This window comes from Lytechinus variegatus, chromosome 9 (assembly GCF_018143015.1).
Source record: "Lytechinus variegatus isolate NC3 chromosome 9, Lvar_3.0, whole genome shotgun sequence".
Lineage (NCBI taxonomy): Eukaryota > Metazoa > Echinodermata > Echinoidea > Temnopleuroida > Toxopneustidae > Lytechinus > Lytechinus variegatus.
In genome coordinates, this window is record NC_054748.1 from 19,951,104 (window position 1) to 19,976,048 (window position 24,945).

Below are 24,945 nucleotides of genomic sequence, written 5' to 3' on the forward strand. Positions count from 1 at the left end.
TATGGAGATCCTCCCATAGGCAATGCGACAAGGATGTGTGATGTCACTGATGAACAACTTTTCTTTTGGTGGACTATAAAATACCCTCAAAATGTCTCTTTTTGCTTTTTCTTATGAATACAAACTCTTTATCCACGATGTATTTTTAAAAAAATATGTATTATATGCCCTCATGTAGAAAGAACACATGATCTATGGATAGATGTGATAAAAGAGGCAATTCAAGTGAAATATATATTAAAGTAATGGGGAGAGTTGTTCATCAGTGACATCACCATCACACATCCTTGTCGCATTGCCAATGGGAGGATCTCCAAAGCATTAGTGATTGCAATATTTGAATGCTCATAACTTTCTCATTATTTGTCCGATTTTTCTCAAACTTTTGTTGATCTGTTTCTTTGACTTTTCTATTTTCACACAAGCTATCTTGTTCCAATGGTTTCATTCTCCTTTAATACCCCCACAAAATGTCTCTTTTCGTTTTTGTTTTCTTACGGTGATAGCGGGCCTACAAACTCTTTATCTATAATGTATTCTTTAAAAATCTCTATTACATTCCCTCCTATTATGTAGAAAAAATATAATTATGCTCTATACTGATGGATGAGAAGAAATAAGCACTATTTACAAGCGGTATCACCATAGAGATGTATATTCTATGGGTATCACACATCTTTGTCGCATTGCCACTGGAGGATCTCTATAGCATTAATGATTGCAATATTCAAATGCTCACAACTTTCTCATTATTTTTTCTCAAACTTTCGTTGATCTGTTTCTTTGATTTTTTCGGTTTACACACAAGCTATCTTGTTCCATTGAAGATTTTATTCTCATTTAACGTCTGTTTAGTGGTCCGACGGGGCCGGGGTTTGAACTCCCGACCGCGAATCCCGATTGTGAAACGGACGTTCTACCAACTGGGCCAACACCAAGAGGGGGGAAATAAATATATTGCAACTATTAAAGATGGAGCCAGGCGTAAGCTGAGAGTTCGATATATTTTGACCGACCCGGACACTGAACATTTTATTACTGAGAACATGATGTGGGTGCCTAAAAACAAATTTAAGCTGTATTCCAAATACCAATAGTGCGATCTGAAAGTTTCTATATACTATGAAAGGGAATCCCCGCCCAAAGGTCAATTCTACCCCCAAAAATATTGATTTTGATGATAAGATAAAAAGAATTCCCACAAGCATAATATGGTTAATTTCATCAAAATTGGATGTAAAATCAAAGATATGATATTTTTTTAAAATTTCGCTTATTTTTCACTAAACATCTATAATAATTCTCAACTTCACGGTGATATGGAAATGAAACTAGTTCGATGATGTCCCACATTCATTTTTTCTTTTGTTTTTTATTGTTTGAAATAGACAGTGCGTATCAAAAAAAGTTTACACTTTGAAAAAATCCTATATGCATTTGTAATATCCTGAAGATTTTTCCACATTTTAACATTGGTACAGGTCCATTAAAGCAAATGACGATATAACTGTCAAAAAATATTTCCGCTTGAGTGAGCACCACTTATACTTTTGAAAAGTTAGTGAAAAATGATTTGCGCAGAACATTGAAATAGTTATGCGAATAAAAGTAGACCGTAATCATGAAGAACACATGGAATTTAGCTTCTAAAATTGATTTGAAGATATCTTCTACTTTGTTAGACTTGTTTCCTTGCCCAAAACACTTCGAAGAGTGCATTCCGCCCTACCCCACTCCCCCTCATACCGAGCCCATCGTGACGACTTTTGCTTTACACTGAGGTGTGATTTACATGGAATGGCTTAAGCTTGAATTTCTTTATGTTTATCATTGCTAAAATTGAGAAAAGTTTGGAGAAACAAGTATTAAATGAAAAATGAAATGTAAACCCACTTTCAATGATAAAAACTTAAAGAAAAAATGCTGGAGATGTCTGATTATGTCCTCAGATTCAGCTGGCACAAATAGGGTAAAGGTTGTGCTTAAAAGAGTTGAAATTTCACTATGGGTGGCAAAATTGTTACAAAATGCTGGTATGTATCCGTTTTATTTCAATTGACTAAAAGTGGAAGGGAAATGTATGATAAATGTTTCGTACGGTACTTAGATTTCGCCCTTTCCCCTTGACACAGCATCAAAACGAGCATTTCTGCGCAAACAGATTTCTGCGAGCTTTACAGAAATGGACAGTGCTCACTCAAGTGTAACATTCTGACAAAACTTTTACTTTCATTGGATAGATGAGACCGAAATCCAAGATTATACGTGCAAAAATTACCCACATGTTGTATAGTTTTAAATTCACAGGGCTTTTTCAAAGTGTAAACTTTTTTTGATACGCACTGTACAATGTTTCATTTTTTACAGATTTGACAATAAGGGCCAACTTTGCTGAACCATTATGTTAAAACTAGTTCCACATGTTTCGGGGGAATAAAACTTTGTGTACCATGACAATGGGGAGAAAATTATATTTCATGTATATATGTATTTCAGTCGCCGCAATATTTGGCTTATAGGGGCCTTTACTGACCAGAATGTACATAATACTGTTTTGTAAAATTAAAGGCCAAGTCCACCTCTGAATAATGATGATTTGAATCAATAAAATTAGAAAAGCACAATGCTGAAAATGTCATTAAAATTGGACGTTAAAATAAAAAATGATATGACATTTTAAGGTTTCGTTTCACAGGACAATGAGCAGAAAATTGGAATAATAATAATATAGGCCTAATAATACAAAAGAAATAGTGATGTCATTAGTTCCCTCGTTTGCACATCACCGACCAGGATTTGCATATACATTTAACTGTTTTGTGAAATTAAGCAAAACTTTAAAATGTCATAACTTTCTTATTCTACATCCGATTTTGATCTAATTTTCAGTGTTATGCTTGCTGGATTTGTCAATTTTATTCAAATCAACGTTTTGCTGGGTGGACTTGTCTTTTAAGTGAATTTGAAAACGCCATATAACTTCTTATTTTACATTTGATTTTGAGTTTTCAGTGTTATGCTTGTTGTATTTTTATCTTTGTATTGAAATCACAATTTTTAAACATAACCTTAAGAAGATGCTTATTTGTCAATACTTTACACAAACAAGTCAATCTACCACATAACCAAAACCATATACAATTTTTTTTCCTCCCAGCATACAACTTGCCTGCCGACCTGTTTCCGCACCTGCCATGCTCTTCTTTGCACCTCCAATTGTACCTGCACCCCCTCTCTCCCTACATTTGCCTATCTGTTCTTCCCTCATAATCACAATTATTGTAACCATGTTGTTATTTTTTTATTATTTTTATTATTATTACTGTTATCATTTATTCTAATTTGGTTCACTCTTTCGTTGTTACCTTCGATATTTTGTATAGCCTCCTTTTAAACTGTATTCCGTCTCTCCTTTATACTATAGTTTTGTATTATACGTATTGAAACTAAGTTACGGTGGCTTGCCTCCCATACAAGCTTCGCTTTTCTTGGCAAGCCCCTCCGTTCTGTTTTATATAGTTATTATAGTCAAAGCTACTTTAGTTTGCATTAGTTCTCATTGTTTATACCTTATTTCGATTGATGTACTTTAAATTTGACTATGTATTGTTTGATTTTGTTGTGCTTTGTGAACGGAAAATGAATAAATCTAAATCTAAAGCAAGTTATTCGTAGGGGCGTCTTGTCCTTTAAAGGACAAGGGGTGGTTGGAACATGCTGCGTTGACACCCCCATACTGTTCACATAATTCAAACAACGCTGTTTACAGTAATTGTTTAAACATTAAAAAAAAGTCTTTAAAATCTTAAGCAACAAATTTCAAATTCAAGTACATTAGCATGGTTGTTCCTATTTAAAATATTTAAACAAATACGATTCACATAGTAAACAACGTTGTTTAAATCATTTTTAATAGTGCATAATGGTAATGGAAAATCGAAAATTAATTTGCAGCCTATGGCTGAATTGCAGAATATTTTACAAAACAAGTACAAGAATACGATAATCAATTGCATATAAAAATACCACAAAATATAATCCTCGGCTCAATTACGCCCATGAACCGGTGAAAGTCTGAGTAAGTTTTATTCGTCCTATTACATTGCTTCACCGGTGGTGTAGCGAAGTTAAGAGTTGGTGGGGGGGGGGCTGTGCCCAAGCCCCCCCCCCGAATCGCCGCCCCTGCATGGCTTCACCTCGCAAAAACTCTTAACAATAGATCGATCAATATACCGTCCATAAGAATAGGACGGCATGGTCCAATAATCAGGAATAATTACCCAACATCGATCAGCCATCGAAACAAGCTTATACAGTTAAAGCGGATTTGTAGGCAAACTTATTGAACTATATAGTCAAATACAACCACAGTTATCTGCAGCATACTGAACACATTATGAGAAGCGGTAGTTTGGAGCTTTTTGGACGATACCTTTGTCGTCAAGTTGAATCATAATTCTACACTTGGATCATTTGATAAATTTGTTTAATGATAGATGGTGCAACTTTTCCTTCATCGAACGCTGTAAACTTGTCTTAGACTCAGTCTACAACTCTTCCAAATCAAGTGAAACTTCTTTCGAGATAACGACAAATTTTAAATCCAATTTCGCCAGAGATAACATCAGAATTCAGCGTCACAAACAAACGATATAATTTAATTATGGATTACTTACAAGAAGTTTAGATGACATACGAAAGGTAACTAAAGTTTGAACTTCTTTTCAGAAATATGACATCACCTTTTGTTAGTCTCGCTTTCTTATCAGTGTTTATTTATTCTGGATGATATATATTGAATAATGATTGGCTATATTCAAAATGATGATTCACGATCAGCAAGGATGATGATGTGTAAAACTAATTTTTGAATTTTCAATTGGTAATTAAAAGGACAAAAAAGCTTACTCTTAAGACTAAGATATTTTTAAACATTAATGAAGGAAAATGACTATTTAGTTAAAGGTCAAGTCCACCCCACAAAAATGTTGACTTGAATCAATAGAGAAAAATCAGACAAGCACAACGTTGACAATTTCATCAAAATCGGATGTAAAATAAGAAAGTTATGACATTTCAAAATTTCAAATTTTCAACCAAATAGTTATATGAACGAGCCACTTACATCTAAATGAGAGAGTCGATGATGTCACTCACTCACTATTTCTTTTGTTTTTTATTGTTTGAATTAGACAATATTTCAATTTTTACGAATTTGATGATTAGGACCTTCTTGTCTGAAGCACAAAATGTTAAAATAATGGAATTCCACGTGTTCAGGGAGGAATGAAACTTCATTTCACATGACAATGACGATAAAATCAAAATATTTCATATTACATATAATAAAATACAAAAGAAATAGTGAGTGATGTCATCAGTTCCCTCATTTGCATACCGACCAGGCTGTGCATATAACTGTTGCGTGAAATTAAGCAAAACTTTAAAGTGTCATAACTTTCTTATTTCACATCCGATTTTGATGAAATTTTCACTGTTATGCTTGTTGGATTTTTCTCTTTTTATTCAAATCAGCTTTTTGTTGGGGTGGACTTATCCTTTAAATGAACTGAATTATTCGACCTGAAGTAGAATCATTCAACCAATACATGAAAAAATACTTAGTACATGGCAATTGCTCGATTCTGTTTGAAATATAAAACCACGAGTCTATTTCGAATTCGACCCCAAGTTACATCATTCATTTTAGCCATACTAATTAATCCACATTTCTAATCCTCTCTTTAAGGTTAAGTCCGGTTTAAACTTGAACTATATAATTGAACCGAGACAAGATATTCACAATGCTTCTGTTGCGACGTCACTTCAAAGCAATAACTATCCTCCTCATCACCCTCATCATCTGCCTATCCGTTCTCCTCATCATTGACGGAATCAAAGATAAAGGTCAGTAAACAGCATGTATTTCGTTATATTCCTTCTTCCCCTTTCTTATTACTCATGGTTTATTTATTTCAAAAACAATACACAGTTGGCAGCCAATGGCTAAAAAAAATGTGTTTACAAATATTTCACATATATATACATATAAAAAAGATACAAATTTAAAATGATACATGTATTAGACCTCGTAGACTTACAATTGTTGATATGATGACAATGTTGGGTCTGTTGAAAGTAGTGAATAGATTAATCATAATTTGCCACAAATCGTTGAAAAGGAAATGCCAATTAAACACCCGTGCAATAAATACAAAATTCAGTAATCAATACAAAGTTGAAGTATTATATATCAAGTATTGAAGTATTATATATTTATATAATATTTCTTATTCATCTTCTAACATTTATTTTCTTTCTTCTTCTTCACCTCATTTTTTGTCATATTATAAGAAAACAAATATTTTCTCCTTCCTCCTCATTCTTGTTCATAATACCAACCAACCAACTTTGTCGGCATCATAATCATCATGAAAATCATCATCATCATAATAATAATAATCATCATCATCATCATTATCATCATCATCATCACCACCATCTTCATCATTATCATCATCTTGATCTCAATCATGATCATAATGATGTTGTATGATCATTGTCTTCTTTGTCATCATCATTTGTTTCATTTTTTTCTTCAATCATTTTTTTCTGGACTTTTGCCTGTTTACTTTATCTCCTTTTCTTTTCCTCTTCCTAATTTATATTCATCTCATCCATTCCTCCTCTTTTTTATTTCATAATCACTTTCCACTTCATCTTAAATCAATCATTATCTTAATCATTTTTTCTGGACTTTTGCTTGTTTACTTTATCTCCTTTTCTTTTCCTCTTCCTAATTTACATTCTTCTCATCATTTCCTCCTCTCTTTTATTTCATAATCACTTTCCACTTCATCTTAAATCAATCATTATCTTAATCATTTTTTCTGGACTTTTGCTTGTTTACTTTATCTCCTTTTCTTTTCCGCTTCCTAATTTATATTCATCTCATCCATTCCTCCTCTTTTTTTATTTCATAATCACTTTCCACTTCATCTTAAATCAATCATTATCTTAATCATCATCCTCATCACCATCATAATTCTTGGTCTACCTTTTCTTTGTTTCTCTTAGCTCTTTTTTCTCTGTCATTCTTTCCCTTGATTTATCCCTCTCCCTCATCCTTCTCATCCCATTCCTGCCCTCCTCTCTTCTTTTTTCCTTTCCCTCTTGATCTCTACCCCTTCTGTCTCTTCTTCTCCCCCTTCTCCTCTTTTGCCCCATTCTTCCCTTCTTATGGTAATTTTCATTCTTTTACTCTGCTTGCTCGCATTTTCAGAATTTGCATACAGTGTTCATTAGACCACTGTAGCATTGAAACATGCTCAATCTCAAACAAGGGATTCAAGGCACAAAGTGCATGAGGTCTTAACATTTTTAATAATTTTAATTTATTTATTTATTCATTTATTTATTCATTCATTCATTCATTCATTTATTTATCTATTTATTTATTTACTTATTCATTCATTCATTCATTCACTCACCCACCCACCCACCCATTTATTTATTTATTAAGTTTATTTATTCATATATTTATTTACTTATTTCATTCTTTATTATTTTATCTATTTACTTATTTATTTATTTACTTATTGATCTGTATAAGTTGTTTGTAAATTATTTATCAATTGTCATTTATTTTATTATCATTTTTTTTTGGGGGGGATTATAGTAATTTTGTTATATTTGTATTTGGCTACAACCCTGATATATATGCCTATCGTATTTTTGTTTCCTCCTTGTCTCTTCACCTCCTGTTCAGTTAATGGCAGAGAAGTCCAAGGATTTTCATCGTCAATCAGGAGGCTTCGACCCGTAGATGTGTCTGGTGTTGTCAAGGAGGTCGCATCCCGAATCAACATCGACATCGCCAACCGCAACAATGTTTCATTCAACGAGGACGCAGTCTCTTCCATTGGTGATGAGAGTGACAGTGATGAGTGGTTGGATGATGATGATGGAATCGTGCTATACCCTGATGATGACGAAGACGATGTCGAGAATGATGCTATTGATGGTGAAGTCATTGATGATCACAATGATGGTGATGGTCAGGATTCAGAGCAGATACCTCAGGTATACTTACACTACAAAAACTCCGGTGTTGATTTAACACCTATTCGGTCCACACCAGAGAGGTGTTTAAACAACATCGGACTGGTATTTGGCTAACACCAATTTGGCATTCAAGCAACACCATTTAGTGTTAAACCAATATCGGTTTATTAACTGATGTTGTTTCAACGCTTCTCTGGTGTGGACATATATAGATTCCGGGCTGGTGTTAAATCAACACCAGAGTTTTTTCAGTATACTTACTCCCTCCTCCCCTCCCCCTTCCCACTCTACACCTGCACCTTTACATTCAATATAATTTGTAATTGTTTTCCGGGGTTGCCATGCTGTCGAGCTAAGCTTAGAGTGGCAACCTCTGAAACCTTCTTAAAATCGTTATAGAATATACAACCTTGTTCATATTTTTTAAAAATATTTTGTTGTGTACCATGTTTTTTCTTTGTTATTTTGTGTTTGAAAGAGTTGCATGAACAATAAAGGAAAATGATTTTTTTGTTACGACTATCATCATCATGAAATACATTAGTTATATTGAGTTTTATGTTATGCAGGCCTATCTCAATTAAGCAAAAACAGATAAAAGTGAAAAGACTGTTTAAATTTGGTAAGAAATCTGGGGCCCGTCTTACAAAGAGTTATGAGTGATCCAATCAATTGTAACTCTATAGAAATCCATCAGTGTAATAAATTTTTCTACAGGAAATTTGCACAATGTCCTTTGTAAACAAAGAGAAGCACAGTGCATCTTTCAGAAAGCAAAGAATGCTTGAATCTACATCATATAGCTAGAAAATATTTTGAACAAGCATGCATAGTACATCTTAAAGTTGCTGGCCGTCCATAGTTGTGATTGATCAGATCAATCACAAATCTTTGTAAGACGGGGTCCAGATAAGGTCTCTACGATTCTGATGAAAGAGTAATTGTCCAAGTTTAAAGGGGAATGAAACCTTTGGAACAAATAGGCTTGTGTAGAAACAGAAAAATCAAAGAATAAGAATAAAGAAAGTTTGAGAAAAATCGGACAAATAATGAGAAAGTTATGAGCATTTTAATATTGCAATCACTAATGCTATGGAGATCCTCCCATTGGCAATGCGACAAGGATGTGTGATGTCACTGATGAACAACTTTCCCTTTGGTGGACTATAAAATACCCTCAAAATGTCTCCTTTTGCTTTTTCTTATGATGATACAAACTCTTTATCTATGTATTACATGCCCTCATGTAGAAAGAACACATGATCTATGGATAGATGTGATAAAAGAGGCAATTCAAGTGAAATATATACTAAAGTAATGGGGAGAGTTGTTCACAAGTGACATCACACATCTTTGTCGCATTGCCAATTTGCTATCCCCATAGCATTAGTGATCGCAATATTCAAATGCTCATAACTTTCTCGTTATTTGTCCGATTTTTCTCAAACTTTTGTTGATCTGTTTCTTTGATTTTTCTGTTTTCACACAAGCTATCTTGTTCCAATGGTTTCATTCTCCTTTAAATACTTTGTGAATTTGATAATCAGAATGTTTATGAGAATGTGTTTTTGAAAAAAATGTCAGTGATACAAAATACGATGTTATTCCAAAAATGTTCGGGTCATATTAATATGAACACACCCCTATTTCATTATTGGACTATTAAATATCTGGAATAGTGAAACTGCAGGATAACGGCCCCTTTTTTATTTTCAAATTTATAACCATCTTTGTGCTAGTAAATGCGATTTGCGTGTCATGATAACAAAACATCAGACTAACAAGCGTATCCATTTTTAACCTTTATTTATTTCAATGTACACTCTTAAAAATAAGGTGCCGATTTGAACATATTCTTGCCCCGTTTTATGGTTTTACGTAGATAGGGTTCCAAACAGTCATTTGAGCCATTTTTTGTTATATAAAAACCCCTTCAATTTTTTTTTACAAGTTACGAGATTTTGTTGTTGTGAGAACCCTACCAAATTTGAATAGTGTTCTTTGTACAACCTATGGGGTTCTTTACGTCATCAAGAATATCATGGGTTGTATAGAGAATCTTAACCAAAAACGGTTCTAGAGGACTGTTTAGAACCCTTTTCTACTTCCGTGAGGAGTAGAATAGAGGAGGCGCGATAGCTCAGTCGGTAGAGCGGGGATTCGTATTTTGTTGACCCGGGTTCGATTCCCACTTGGTGCGCTAGTGCCCTTTGGTAAGGCATTAATCCTCAGTACCAGGTCCTTCGGAGGGGACCTTAAGCCTCTGGTTGCTTGCTTACAAGCATTCATGCTTTCTTAGCAATCAGGTAAAAAATCACCACCACCACCAAATTTATTAAATTTGAAGAACCTTAAAAATTTTTTTAAATGGGGCACAGAAATGTTTTAAAATTTCTAAAGAGGGTAGGCGTAATTATTTCATGTCTACTTAATCGCCACCTGTAATATCTTTCCTGTAGATGAATAAACTGGAACAGTTGAATATTGACCCCGCCCTGCTAAAAACCAAGGATAAAATGATCGCCAGACAGGATCACTTACACAAGTCATGTGATCGTCTCGGCCTGCACATACGCAATCTTGACAACCCGAAGGATATGAGCGACATCATTGATCACAGAGGAAACTTGGATACACTCTTTTGGAATGACAAGTACAAGTTTGTGACGTCTGTAATTTTCAAGGTAAGATAATCAAAACTTGATTGAAGACCATGGATCGCGATGTCGATTGTCATTGATTCTCTACTGTATTATATATAAATATATATCACTTTTACCATCTCTAAAAAATGGGAATAATTACTTTTCATTATAATGAGTGCCTCCTTTGTATGCTAAACAATGTTTGCAGCTTTTTTATTGTTTCAAGACCACCACAATTACAATCAAGTTTAATCATTTTTTTTATGATACTGTATGGTCTAATGTTGGAGTAATTTCCAAAGCAAATTAGAAGCACAGAACATTTATCATTATTGAATATGACTTAGATCTAAATGAAAATAAGAAAGTTTTGTGCATAATTATTCATCGAATTGCTAACTGTAAGCTAGAAAAACATGGGTAAGGATTAGGATCATTCTACACTTTTCATTATTATTTTTGCCCTTTTTCCCCAGAGTGGTTCAGGTAACTGGAAGAAGTTCTTAAAAGAGCTTGCGGCCAAGCAAGGTAACACAATCACAGACTTCCCACCCCAGCTGCAGAAAGCAAAGTACAAGCCGGATAAACCGATATCCATTCTAAAGAAAACACCCTTGGAGATCAAATACCGACTCAAACATTACCTGAAGATTGTAACGGTTAGGCACCCGCTTATCCGCCTCCTCTCGGGGTATCGCGATAAATTCATCGAACACACGGATAAATTCCGCAAGGACATCCCGAAGATGATTATCGATTCGCGTAAAGGAGACGCACGCAGGAATGGACCAAAGCACGTTACCTTTCCAGAATTCGCCGACTTCCTGACACGCAATCCACAGAACTTGAAAAGCGGCGATCCGCACTGGACGCCACAATACATCCGCAGCCGACCGTGTGAGCAAAATTACGACGTCATCGTTAAACTGGAAACGTCGGACGAGGATATTGATTTTGTGAAGCGTGTCGTTGGTATCGATGATAAAGTGTTGTTCAAGGAGGAATATACAGACCGGCATACGGTGAGCAATACTGAATCGGTCGTTATTTCACATTTTCAACAGTTGAGCGAAGATACATTCCAAAAAGTTTGTGACTGTTACAGCTTGGATTTCGAACTGTTTGGCTATTATCGGCCGAAAAGCGTAAAAGATGTTGGTCAAATATTTGAAGACTTCTTTTGATTCATGCGATTGACGATACTGCCCAGTGTCCATCGATGGGGGAGGTTTCATGGAGTGATTTGTCAGGATTTTCACGGATGACTGTTAAAAGCTACTGAAATCCCTGTATCTGATTGACTAAGAGCACATTTATCAGTGAAACTCACTGATATGATGCTTGTGAAACCTTCCTGTGAAGAATTCCTGTGGATAATGAAAGACTTTACAGTGGGTTAACCCGTGACTACTGATTTTTAGAATTTCCATAGGTTTGTATTTGAAATTGAGCCGCAAAGTTCCGGTGAAAAATGTGTTAATCATGATATGAGTGAGCCATGGTGGCCAGGCAATGGTTGGTTAAGTTTAGTGTTGATCTGGGGCCCGTTGCAGAAAGAGTTGCAATCAAACACAACTCTAAAAATCATGCGCAACTTCATTTTCAGCCAATCAACAGTGCGCATTTGGGACTTGCCATTGATTTTTTGACTTGCGTTTAAACGCAACTCTTTCTGCAACAGACCTTATCACACACCTAACCCTGGATTTAAAGAAACAGATAGGAGCAAACACCACCGGACAAGGTGGCTCAGTGGTACAGCGCCTGCCAAGAGGGTCGTGGGTTCTATCCCTGGCCAAGTCATACAACCAAAGACTTTGAAAATGGGACCTTCTGCCTTCTTGGTAAGCGGCGCGCTGCATTTAGATTGAAAAAGGGTAACATAATATGTTAGGCAGGGCCCACTGGAAGGACAGCTTACAGTAGACGTTGCTACCTCGGGAAAAGAAGTTATAAAATTCATTATTGTTACATTCATGTTGCAGATTAAGTTTGACACACCATGGCTATGAATTTGTAAAAAATATGTCAAGGGAAAAAAATGCAGTGAAACACATACATTTATGTAAACAAAGAAAAGGGTTGAATATAGTATTTCATGTGTTGTTTATTTACAAAATATTGAAAAATATTTACAATATACAAAATATACAGTTTAATGTCTATTCAGGGCCAAGTCTTACAAAGAGTTATGATTTATTGCATCAACCTAAACTCTATGGAAATCCAACAACGTCATATTATTTTCCTCAAGGAAATTTGCACAATGTCCTTTGAAAAAAAGAGAAGCTCACTGAATTTTTAAAGAAAACAGTGAATGTATGAATATAGGTCATATCTAGGAAATATTTTGAACAAACTTGCATTTTAGATGTTGATGTTGCTGGCTTTCCATAGTTCAGATGTTGACGTTGGTGGCTTTCCATAGGTGAGATTGATCGGATTGATTGTAACTCTTTGTAAGACGAGGCACAGTATTAATCAGATGCAAGTTTAAAATTTTAACCTGGCTTGACTTGTTCAAATTCATGTTATGTAATTGTTTTATAAAACTATCAATAGTGGTGAAATAAAAAGGGGTCATTTGTTGTCTTATTTCACCAAAAACAAAAATTAAAATGCTATCCCTTCTATCGGTATCTACATTTAACTTTTTAAAAACATATTATATTATTAGGTTAGATGTAATAAAACAAATATGGCACTTTTGTTTTGATGTATTTTGGGGACACAGTATTACAATGATTTTATTGTGAAAAACACCAAAGAAAAATAAAATGAATAATGCATTTGTGGAATAGTTCAGTGTATTCTTTTGCATTTTATTTTGTTCACAATGTACGATAGACTAGGCAAAATATACAAATTCCATAGTGTTTGTCTTTTTAGCAAAGGTCGACTCTCCCAATCCAGGAGTAGAAAAGGTGTGCAATTATCATTGTGCTTCCATAGACAACGTTCCAAACATTTATTTTCCCGCAAAATTTCTTCTCCATACCATTTCATAATAGGTGGATACTGTATATTCACAAGGCATTTCAGCCAGAGTTAAGCACCTCAACGCGGGTGTAACGAATACATATATCAGGGCTTGACATTAGCAGTGGCCAGGGGCAACCAAAAATGAGAGTAGGGCCACCAACATTCTGTAAAAGCTAACACTTGGTGGCCCGCTTGGGCTTCCAAACTTTTCATAAATTGTAATATTTTCTATTGTTTTGAGGTCACTAAATTTGCTTTGCGGGCCACCAAAAATATGAAATGATGACTTTGGTGGGCCAATCAGGCCACCAAGAACAAAAGTTAGTGTGGAGCCTTGCATATATACAGGTGCATAGAAATTGTAATTCAATTACTCCATTTTACACCCATGTTGCCAGAGGTAACACTCAAAACATCCACGATGTTACACTTTCTCCTCCATAACTGTTCAAACTGAAGAATAATATACAAAAGGCATATCAGTCTCACATGTATGCCTTCATTTGGGTGTAGCAAGCATAGTTTGTTTGAAGTCTTGATTAAATGTCTTTCCACCACACTAAGGAGTTCAGTTTCACATGCACTTCCATCATGTTGGAGAGTCCCATCGCTATCTTTCCACTAGACGAGAAAGCCCCGAGATGCAAATAGCAATTACTCAAATGCACTTCACAGCGGTTGCTGCTCTCAATCCAGGAGAATAAATAGAAACTATCCCGTTTTCACGTTAAGTCTGAGGTGAGGTAATACATGGAGTTTATCATTCTGTTTGGTGTCCTCAACTCAGGGTAATACAATGGGCACTGTATTTCATGTTTAACAATTCATCCTTATCTTCGTAAGTACAAACTGATGGCATAAATGGGGGGGGTTTTTTTCTTCAAAAGTGAAGTTCAAGTTGATGTCATACATCGTGTTTGTCACTGTGGTTGCTGCTCTCAACTTGGGAGAATCGATAGGCGCTGTTATAGAAATTTATCAAACAATGCATCCCCATCTTTCAAAGTGAAGTCCGAGTTGATGTCAAACATGATGTTTATTTAATAATGCAGGTTACCGCTCTCAATCCACAGGAATAATGGACGCTGTATCCCCATCCTCAAAAGTGAAGACCGAGCTGAGGTCATACATGTAGTTTATTAATGCGTTTGCCGCCCTTGATCCAAGGGAATCATTTGACACTATCCCCATCTTCATAAGTAAAGTCTAAGCTGAGGTAATACATGGAGCTTATCACTGTAGTTGCCGCTCTCAACGCAGGAAAATAAGATGGGCATTGTATTGGGTGTCGAACAATCCATCCACATCATCGAACAAACAGTGCAAGTTGATGTAGTTTTTCACTGGGGCTGCTGCTCTCGACCCGAGAGAAATGATGGGTACTGTTTTAGAAATTCATCAAACAATGCATCCCCATCTTTCAAACTGAAGTCCGAGTTGATGTCAAACATGATGGTTATTAATCCGTTTGCCGCTCTCGATCCAGGGGAATAATGGACACTGTATCCCCATCCTCATAAGTGAAGACCGAGTTGAGGTCATACATGTAGTTTATCTACAATTACCAAACTGGAAAGAAAGAATGAAAGCTAAGGATAATACCAAATAAAAGTAGAATGAAATTGATTGCAAGAATATCAATCAGGAAGGAGTTCCTTGAAAAACACCCAATCAAGGTATCCTGCTAAACCACTGATAATAACACTGTTATGTTAAGCAGGGCCGGCTAGGAAGTGGCCAACCCGGGCAAAATATGGCATTGCATATTATTTTCATATTCTAATGCAAGGCCATTCAACAAGCCTCTGAAAACATGTGGTTTGAGCTGCTCCGCAAACAACCCTGGGTAAAAGAAGACATCATTTTTATGTTCCATACGCTCATGCATATTAATCATGATAAAAATAATATTATGCAATATTTATAGAGCACTTAATACAAATGTTTCTAAGCACTGTATACTATTACCCTGGCTTTAGCACAGCTATCCTGATCGGACACTCTCGAGCATTCAAGAAATTTCTTCCTACCGGTAACCCATTTACTACACCTGGGTAGAGAGTGCCAGAGAAATGCCTTGCCAAAGGATGCTAGTGCTGCGGAGGGATTTGAACCCCGGACCTTGTAGTTCAAAGTCTAAAAACTTATCCACTGAGCCATAACACCTCCACAACCAGGCATATTACATGGTAAAAATGAAATATTCTAGGGGCATCTCATGAAAGGACATGTTGGACATTTTATCCGACAAGTCCCAAATTATCAAACAGCTACCATAGTAACAGTGCTCCCCAGTCAATCATAATCAAGTAAAGTTGTCAGATCCGACAACACGTCAGACACAAATGTTGATAAAACGCTCCCTGGAGGACACGGTTTGAGCTGCTCTGCACCAAATTCCTGATAACATATTACCGGTAATCAAATATTCTCAAAAGGATACGGTTTGAGTTGTTCGGCAAACAGCCGCATGTCCTCTGGTACGTTTTCGGACCCTGAGGGCGCCACCACACTGAGTTCTACGAGACGAGAGTTGGTCATGGGATCGAGGGAGCTCTCCGGTAATCCAGGCTGAGAAAACTGAATGAAAAAAGAACGGATTACTTTAAATTTATTCAAAACGCCCTCTGTTGAGCTTTGGAGGAACATACCTGGATCCGGTTTCACGAAGACCAATTTCTATAATAAGAAGTTTACTATCAGCAAATAAAATTTAAAGATTCAATATATTATTATTTAAAGGTTTATGAAACGGACCCCTGACATTGTTAAGCAGGCAGGTGAATCATTCAAGATCGTTTTTAATATAAAAAACATTCATTTTTTCTGAAATGAATTAAATTAAGAATTACAAACTAAGATAACTTATTACTGATTATAATTGTTTCCTCCTCTGCAGAATCTCGTTTTCATTATTTTTCCCCTTTTCTTTCTAAAGCGCATAGTCTTGACAATAACATTGTTATATATGCACTATATAAGCAAAGCTCATTATTATTAGTACATGTAGTAGTATTTTATTCTCTATCTAGATCATTTCTCATTCCCTTCCTTTTACTACAGGTTTGTAACCACTAGGCCTACCCTTAATTTGGTCTGTTTGGTTCATCCGTAGTCTTACGCCAAAATGGTCTCATTTCCAAGATGTCAAATGAAAATTCGGTTGATCAAGTCCATTACGTGCAAGCCATGTTTGTGACTGCGAGTAACTATATTTGCTAACCACAGGTCGCCCGCAGTGATAGTATCTTGCACGTATCTCACACGCAATTGCCTGCAGAAGCACACTTATGTCTGATTTTCACACAGAAAAGTTTTGAACATGCTCAAAACTTTGAGAGGGCAGGCAATCACCAGCAACCCATCATGTACACTAAGTTAATCTCCTGTGCATTATTTCCTTTATTTCACTGGTCCAGCAGTCTCCATTGAAAATCACAGGCAGTCATCGTTTAAAAAAAAGCCATTATACAGAGATGCCACTATTAAACAATCGATTAAAAAAAAAGGTCTGAAATTCATCTAAAATTAGCCATTTTGCTTTAAAAAAAATGTGTTTTTCTATGGCTGAAAATATGTTTAAAAAGTCTGAATTCAGAATAAGTATTAACACACCAATACCACCTTTCACAATCTCCTACAAATTGCCTTTAAAGCAGCGCTGACCAAATCATGCATCAGATAATTTCATAACCTCAAAATAAGAATAACTATTAGAGGCGCAAATATTCATATCTGAATGGTACGCGCCTTAAAACACGAGATAACATCCCTGATTATGACTCGGCTTTAATTATTATTTACCTTGAATAACTTTGATACCGTTATCTTGAGGCGGCCCTTCCTGAACATATGACCCTCTGCCACAAACTCATAATCCAATCTGAGGGGGAAAAAAAAGCAGTGACATATGGGCTATTCCACGGTTACTCACGTTACATTTGGAGACACACTGACTCATACTTGGACCTGTAACTCCATTATTATTGATAGGAACTTAACATCTTCTTATCACAACAAAGTACACAGTCTGACTATCCTTTGTATAAAAACAAAACTTGGGAAATTTTATTATGCTCCTGGCAAATCTTTGGAATGTGTCGGTTACTCACGTTACATGATTTGGACATGCATTAAATGAAAAGTCGACATAAGTGAAAAGTCTCCTCATGCAAGGCTTTTATGAAAGTTGATTATATCCATTTCAAAGAAGTATATTAGGGAGACAAACTTTGTATATAATTAAAAAAATAAAGAACACATGGTTTTTACTTGGGGTGCAGATAATGTGGTTACTCACGTTACGGTTACTCACGTTACATTTTGTCCATGTATGGTTAACAACACACATGTCATTAAAAATTCAATAATGTGTGTAAAATTCATTGCTAGGAACATCAAAAAGAGATTTTATACCAAAATTTGGAACAATTGGAGCTTTATTAGGGTGTAGGAGGGAAAGTATGATTTCGCTTACTAATTATGCATAAATTAGCATAATTGCTTAGTACCAATTTGCATGAAATAAATTACTGTATAGTATTGTAGATTATGTCCAAGACAACCTGCACGCAAATTTTCGGCGTGATCGTGCGGCCAATGGCCGAGATCTCAAGAAGGGCCTGGGAGGCCCCCACCCCCCCCCCCCCGGGCCATATCAACTCCCAAAATACCCCGGTCTAGATAAGGTTACAGGTATAAAGGGCATTCAATGTGTTGTTCAAACACTCGGAAGTTTGGTTAATCAAAACCAAGCCTTACTAATGCACTCTCGCATTGTGAATACTTCTACTAATATTCATTTTTTTGTGTGATTGTATGACTACTGATATTTTGATGAACAAAGAGTCACATCAAAGAGGTGTACCCTCATTTGCTTTTAATTAATCAAAAATAACTTCACAACTCACCATGAGACTTAAAACTTGACATCCCACAGAAAATGTTACCTAACTGAATAATTTTTACTGGTTACTCACATTACCTGATGGTTACTCACGTTACAAAGTTACTCACGTTACAGTTTTTCTTCATCATTTTTATAAAAAATTGTACTTTTTAATGATTTTGATAGTCATCACTGTGTCAAAGATTGTTTGAAGGAAGAGAATTTAAAATCCCACCAATTAACTGTGAAGAATTTTTCTCTCAGAAAACAAAGTCATTTTTTTTGGTTACTCACGTTACATCACCTCAACAGGTTGCAATATTCAGTTTTGAATGAGTACTACAAATTTACTTGAAAAGCTGTTGTGTATTTCAAGTAATTTGACCCTTCTAAACTTCAGAAATATGTAAAGTGGTATGTTGTTGCAATAACAAAATGGTAATAAGGCATATTTCATTTTCACTGTTTTTCTTGTATTTTGGTACAAAATGGAAGACACAAATTTTGACCATTTTTTTCCAAAGTATACATATGAAAATAAACTTTTTATTTCTTGTTCCTGAAACTATCATGTATTAAGGACTTAAAGTATTAAAAAATTCAAGAAAATATTGAATTTGAATTTTTAAGCTCATGTCCACCAACCTGTGGAATTGCCCATATGACCTCCTTCCACAAACCCATAATCTAATAGATAAAAAAGGCAGTGACATATGACCTTTCAAATCAAATCAAATCATTTTGACGGTTTATTTTCTTCCACAAACTCATAATCTAATCTGAGGAAGACAAAAATAAAAGGCAGCGACATATGACCTTCTGCCATAAACTCATAATCTAATCTGAGATACAAAAAAATAGGAGTGGCAATGAAATGAGAATAGCAATCTATATCTGGATCACTCCCCAAACAGATGGCAATTTTTATTGGATATTTTTTTTCACGACTTACACACATTCTTTGGCAGTATAATATCTCTGCAGAAATGTTCTATTGGGACATTTTGCCCCACTGAGCTTATTTCTGACTTTCTTCAAAATGTACGACATATGCATAAATTATTCCAATAATTATCTTTCAAGCAATGCAGAAAACCAAATCTTCATTCTTTGGAATGATACATGTATCTATAATTTATATTTTTCAAATAAGTCATCATTTCTGAGATCAAGTTATTCAACTGAATTTTTTTAGATGAAAACATTAAAAAGAAATTATTCCCTTTTACTATTCATTGGGTTCTCACAATGGCACAAGCCAAGTGGCTAATTACATCATGTATAGCATGCATATAGCAAGATTAACATTGACTAAAAAATCAAGATGAACTTCTGAAATTTTATGGAAATATTCTTACTTGAAACCAATCTCGTCGAGAAAGCCAGGCAAGTTTTTTGAGGTAGCGCAATCTTGATAGCTACGAACAGTGACCATCCTACTCTTATCACTTACATCATTCTGACCGATGTACCTTAACTGCCTGTAAAAAAAAGAAAGCAATTTTCATCAAGAAAATATTCAAGGGCAGTGTTATAGCTAAATAAATAAAAACATTAAAAATCATTATTTTTTTGTTTATTTATTTTATCCCCTCCACCCAAAAAATAAAGTATACACTCACAACATTTTATGAGAGCAATATCTACAATTTTGGAGAGCCATTTTTATAATCTACAAAAGAGGAGAAAAGATCATTTGTATCAGTTTGATATATTTTTACTGGTCATGTCGGACTAGTAAATCTGGGTATTTCTGAAAAGTTACTGGCCCAACAGCAAGTTTTACTGGTCTGGGACCGTCGAACCAGAGGGCTGATTTAAGTAAACAACACACCCCTGAAGACTCACCATGATGAACTCGGTGGGTTCACTGACCTCCTGGCCCTCAACACAGCAGTCTGTTGGTTTTGACCACCTGAAAAAATTGTAACAATGACCATCATCAATGTGCACAAAAAAAATTTACAAAAATGATATTTACTCCCTACGCGTTTCTTTTCTGAAATCCTAGTAATAAGGACCTTCTTTCACAAAACTACATTACTTGGACTACACTTTGCATACATTTGCATTTGTTCTTGCTATGTTGGGTAATCCTCTGGCAAACATTCAGGCTGTCAGCAATACAAGCCAATTTAACTAATGTTAGAATGAACAAGGACTTAAGCTAAGTAATCAACGAAAATCACTAGATTTGTTATATAGAATGCTCTCCAGGTCTACTGAAATGATTATCAGGGGGCACTTTACAAACAAGAAGACAAAGATAAAACATGCAACCCATTCAGTCATCAATCTGTCATTCCAACCATCTGCTCATCCATCCATCCATCCATACATCCATCCATCCACCCATCCATCCATCCACCCATCCATCCATCCATCCACCCATCCATCCACCCATCCATCCATCCATCCACCCATCCATCCATCCATCCATCCACCCATCCATCCATCCATCCATCCACCCATCCATCCATCCACCCATCCATCCTTCCATCCATCCATCCATCTACCCATCCACCCACCCATCCATCCATCATATATCCCCCATCCCTCTGAAATGTTTCAGAACAATTACCCAATCAAAAAGTGAAAGTGAACTCACGTAGCACAAACACCATCTCATGATCCCTAAACGTCTCCGGAGTCTCCACGTTGTCACAGAGAGCCTTGAGACGGAGCAGCAAGGCTTCACAGGCACTGTCCGTAATGCTCCCTACAAGGAGGTACTCCTGTTGAGCGGTGGAGCTGCTGGAGCTGCTTGTAGATGACATTCCAATCCCATGACTCATTGCAGGATTCATTATACTGTATTAACTTTGATATCGACAGAAGAACAATATTAATAATAATAATAATACCAACATGCTTTTATATATATATACATGTATATATAAATCACTGCCCAATCCATCCCTATGCGCTTAATAAAATATTAGATTACCCTGGCTTTAGCCCTGCAGCCTCTTACAGCGCTGTGGCATTTCAAGGAATGAATTCCTGCCAGGTACCTATTTATGTGGATAGTTTGCGGAGTACAGCAAGTCTGCATATGCCGACTGAACCGAAGACAAGGATAAATTTCTTGCCAAAGGAAATTACGCCATGGCTGGGATTCGAACCCACAACACTCTCTTTCAAAGTCAGAAGACTAATCCACTGGGCCACAGTTCTAAAATCCCACTTTAAGAAGAGAGAAGAGATTTCATATCAAAAGGCAAGCCTGTAAATCTCATAAATTTAAAACAAGAATTTACCATGGTGTCCAGAAATATTTCACTTCAATGGAGGCCTAATAATTTGAGATATTAAAAACAAAAGCTTGCAATTTTGATCCTTCATTCCATCATCTTGAAAACATCATTGATTGATTGATTTTAATTCCAAGTAATTTTTCTATGAAAAAATAGTGAAATATTATCTGAAGTTATCTCCAATGCAAGCATTCCAGGCTCATGTTCCAACAATCATTCATCATCATGTTTCTTTTGCAGCACTTGTTCACTGCTACCATCCTGCCTGTAGAGAACCTACAGGTAGGACTATGGTATGCCAATGCTGTATTGAGCACACACTTAAAAAATCAATAAAATATCACTTTTGTGACCAAAATTACTAATTTCCATACAGTTGCAATTTATTTTCATTAGTAACTTGGGAATAATTTTTGCATTCACCAGAGCGCTCAAAAACGTGAATTTTGGGCATATTTTTGTGAACGCCCTCTACTGGTGGAAAGTAATATGGCAAGAAATTTTTCATATTTCAATCTCTATTTTTATTTCAGAAAAAATAATTCAAAGAATCAAATTTATATAAGAGCCAAGTTATATGATGAATAGCTGTATTGGAAACTGACAGTGTAAGAAAATCAAGCATTTGGAAAAGAGAAAATAAGCCAAAATTGCCACCCTTATTTTGCCACACATCTCGTAACCTTGTTCATTGAATGTTTTGCAGCTTGAGCAATAGAAACATGGTGTTGGAACCCGACAACAGCTCTTTGGAAACAAAATTTTGAATGTTAACTTAAAGGACAAGTCCATCCCAAGAAAAAAAAAACGAATTTTAATAAAAATAGACAAATCCAACAATCATAACACTGAAAATTTCATCAATATCGGATGTAAAATAAGTTTTGCTTAATTTCACAACACAGTTATATGGGCAATTCCACAGGTTGGGACAAATCTGTAACGTGAGTAACCGACACATTCCAAAGATTTGCCAGGAGCATAATAGAATTTCCCAAGTTTTGTTTTTATACAAAGGATAGTCAGACTGTGTACTTTGTTGTGATACGGAGATGTTTAGTTCCTATCAATAATAATGGAGTTACAGCTCCAAGTATGAGTCAAGGTGTCTCCTAATGTAACGTGAGTAACCGTGGAATAGCCCACATGCACATCCTGATCGGTATGCAAATGAGGAACCCGATGACATCATCCATTCACTATTTCTTTTGCATTTTATTAAATGAAATATGAAATATTTTAATTTTCTCCTCATTGTCAAGTGAAACAACAAATTCTCCCTGAGCATGTGGAATTAGCATTGTTTAAGACTATATGGTTCAGTCAAGTTGATCCTTATTGTCAAATCTGTAAAAAACGAAATATTATCTAATTCAAACAATAAAAAAACCAAAAGAAATAGTGAGTGGGGGACATCATTGACTCTCTGCTGATTTGCATACCACTGAATTGTGCATATCACTTTTTTTGTGAAAAATAAGCAAAACTTTAAAATGTCAGAACTTTCTTATTTGGATGAAACTTTCAGTTTTACGCTAGTTTAATTTTTCTATATTTATTCAAATCAACATTTTTCTGGGGTGGACTTGACTTTTAAATCACATATCTCATGAAGCTTGTAACTCGAATACGTCCTTCCCTTCAGCTAATAACAACTTAACATTTATTGCGCTTTGTTTTCCCCACCAAGAGGGGGAATTAAGCTGTAAGTAAAAGTGTAATCGAGGAGGGTGCGGTAGCTGTACTATAATGAGCACTGTATAAGCAAATCACAGGATTTGCGTCCTGTCGTAAAGCGAAAGACAACGAAATCAGGATGGCGACGTAAACATGGTAGCAAGTTTTCCCTGTCTTTTCAAACATTTTCCCCTTTTTTTAAAATGAATTCTTGTTTTTAAAAATGAAACCATTTACTAAGTACAATAGAATTAGAAATAAAGTTCCATTTATGCCTACTATGACTTAATTAGGGCGGGAGTTCCCAGGCCAGGGTTAGCCCTATTTAAGTCTCGATCAGCCATTTTGTTACGATTCATAACAAAAATGGCCGATCGAGACGTGGGTAGAAGCAGAGAACTTTTCGTTTTTTTGACGTTCCAGTTTGTGCCCAGATGTCAGGAAACTGCCACTTATTAGACCTTCATCCATATAATCGTGGTAAGTGCTTGATTTCTGTTTTAACTATTTATTCGGAGAATTATTTTGACCATACAATGTACTTCAAGTTCATGCTAGTCAGGTGACTATGGTCAATTACACGTAAGGTCCTGGGCTACGCGGGCGGGAGTTCCCTGGGTTAAATTAGGGCTAGATTTATATAGAACTTAAACTTTAAGTTAGAACTAGAAGTAACGTTGACGTTAAACTAAACTCTAAAGGATATAATTAGAATCTCAGTCGAGTCAGAGGCGAAAGTTTCAGGTTTTTTGGCGGTACATGGCCAGGATAATGAATGGGAAGGAATTCCTGGCTCTGAGCTCCGTGAAGAGTAAGCATGATTTTTTTACTCTCTAGGACTAGGACTTGGAGCCTCCTGGCATGGCCACATCCATACATGATTGATGAGTATCGCTCATCGTGAAACAGGCCCCAGTCGTACCCCTTACGCAGCGGGAAACCTCCCCGGCCTATGCCCGCTGCGAGTGCGAGACGTCCGCCCATCTCTGTTTCGGACCCTCGCATATTTTGATTTGAATGCATTACATCACACATGTAAAACAAAAAAAGACGAGGAAAAGGTCAGAAGTGATATAAATGAAGCATTCTCTATTACATACTAATTTGAAGTATTCTTACCCAAATTAATCACCGAGCTAAAAAAAAACAAGGCAGCACTTGCATGCGGGACAAAGGAATACATTAGTTGACGACACTAATATGACATTAGCGTAATGTAAACACGGGATTTAGCCCCTGTGCAATTCCTATTAGTCAATCACGGAGTCGTGATATACATATTGAAATTGTGTGCATTAGAAAAGTATGCGCTGCATACATGGTGCGGTACGTACCTGTAATGTTCATTACAGATTTCGACAGCAGTTCAACCCCACGCACATGACGCAAATTGATTCGGGGGAACTTTACAAATTTCAGAGGAATTATAATT

The 24,945-nt window shown here is 35.8% G+C and overlaps 2 protein-coding genes across 3 annotated transcripts; one reads left to right on the plus strand and one right to left on the minus strand.

Annotated features, from left to right (window-relative positions):
• Positions 1-4,329: 4,329 nt before the first annotated feature.
• Positions 4,330-12,105, plus strand: LOC121421447 (carbohydrate sulfotransferase 14-like). Its single transcript, XM_041616139.1, has 5 exons — positions 4,330-4,701; positions 5,750-5,907; positions 7,769-8,082; positions 10,524-10,748; positions 11,186-12,105. Exons 2-5 carry the CDS (start codon positions 5,805-5,807, stop codon positions 11,891-11,893), a joined length of 1,350 nt encoding a protein of 449 aa, XP_041472073.1. The 5' UTR covers positions 4,330-4,701; positions 5,750-5,804; the 3' UTR covers positions 11,894-12,105.
• Positions 12,106-13,510: 1,405 nt separating this feature from the next.
• LOC121421280 (mediator of RNA polymerase II transcription subunit 18-like) lies at positions 13,511-24,934 on the minus strand. Of its 2 annotated transcripts, none has more exons than XM_041615950.1 (7): positions 24,848-24,934; positions 21,188-21,399; positions 20,428-20,494; positions 19,938-20,060; positions 17,496-17,574; positions 16,135-16,271; positions 13,511-15,260 (listed from the first exon to the last, which is right to left on the minus strand). In XM_041615950.1, exons 2-7 carry the CDS (start codon positions 21,384-21,386, stop codon positions 15,230-15,232), a joined length of 636 nt encoding a protein of 211 aa, XP_041471884.1. In that variant the 5' UTR covers positions 21,387-21,399; positions 24,848-24,934; the 3' UTR covers positions 13,511-15,229. The 2 variants fall into 2 exon arrangements, with proteins under 2 accessions (XP_041471884.1, XP_041471883.1); XM_041615949.1 differs by lacking the exon at positions 24,848-24,934 and adding an exon at positions 24,633-24,819.
• Positions 24,935-24,945: the final 11 nt, after the last annotated feature.

Bases quoted from the DNA above. Each gene is read 5' to 3' on its own strand.
- LOC121421447 (XM_041616139.1), top strand. From the start codon at position 5,805: ATGCTTCTGTTGCGACGTCACTTCAAAGCAATAACTATCCTCCTCATC. The intron at 5,908-7,768 runs GTCAGTAAACAG...CCTCCTGTTCAG, and splicing joins TGACGGAATCAAAGATAAAG to TTAATGGCAGAGAAGTCCAA. The intron at 8,083-10,523 runs GTATACTTACAC...TCTTTCCTGTAG, and splicing joins ATTCAGAGCAGATACCTCAG to ATGAATAAACTGGAACAGTT.
- LOC121421280 (XM_041615950.1), bottom strand. From the start codon at position 21,386: ATGAATCCTGCAATGAGTCATGGGATTGGAATGTCATCTACAAGCAGC. The intron at 20,061-20,427 runs GTGAGTCTTCAG...TTTTTTTTACAG, and splicing joins AACCCACCGAGTTCATCATG to GCAGTTAAGGTACATCGGTC. The intron at 16,272-17,495 runs GTAAATAATAAT...TTTTTCATTCAG, and splicing joins CGGTATCAAAGTTATTCAAG to TTTTCTCAGCCTGGATTACC.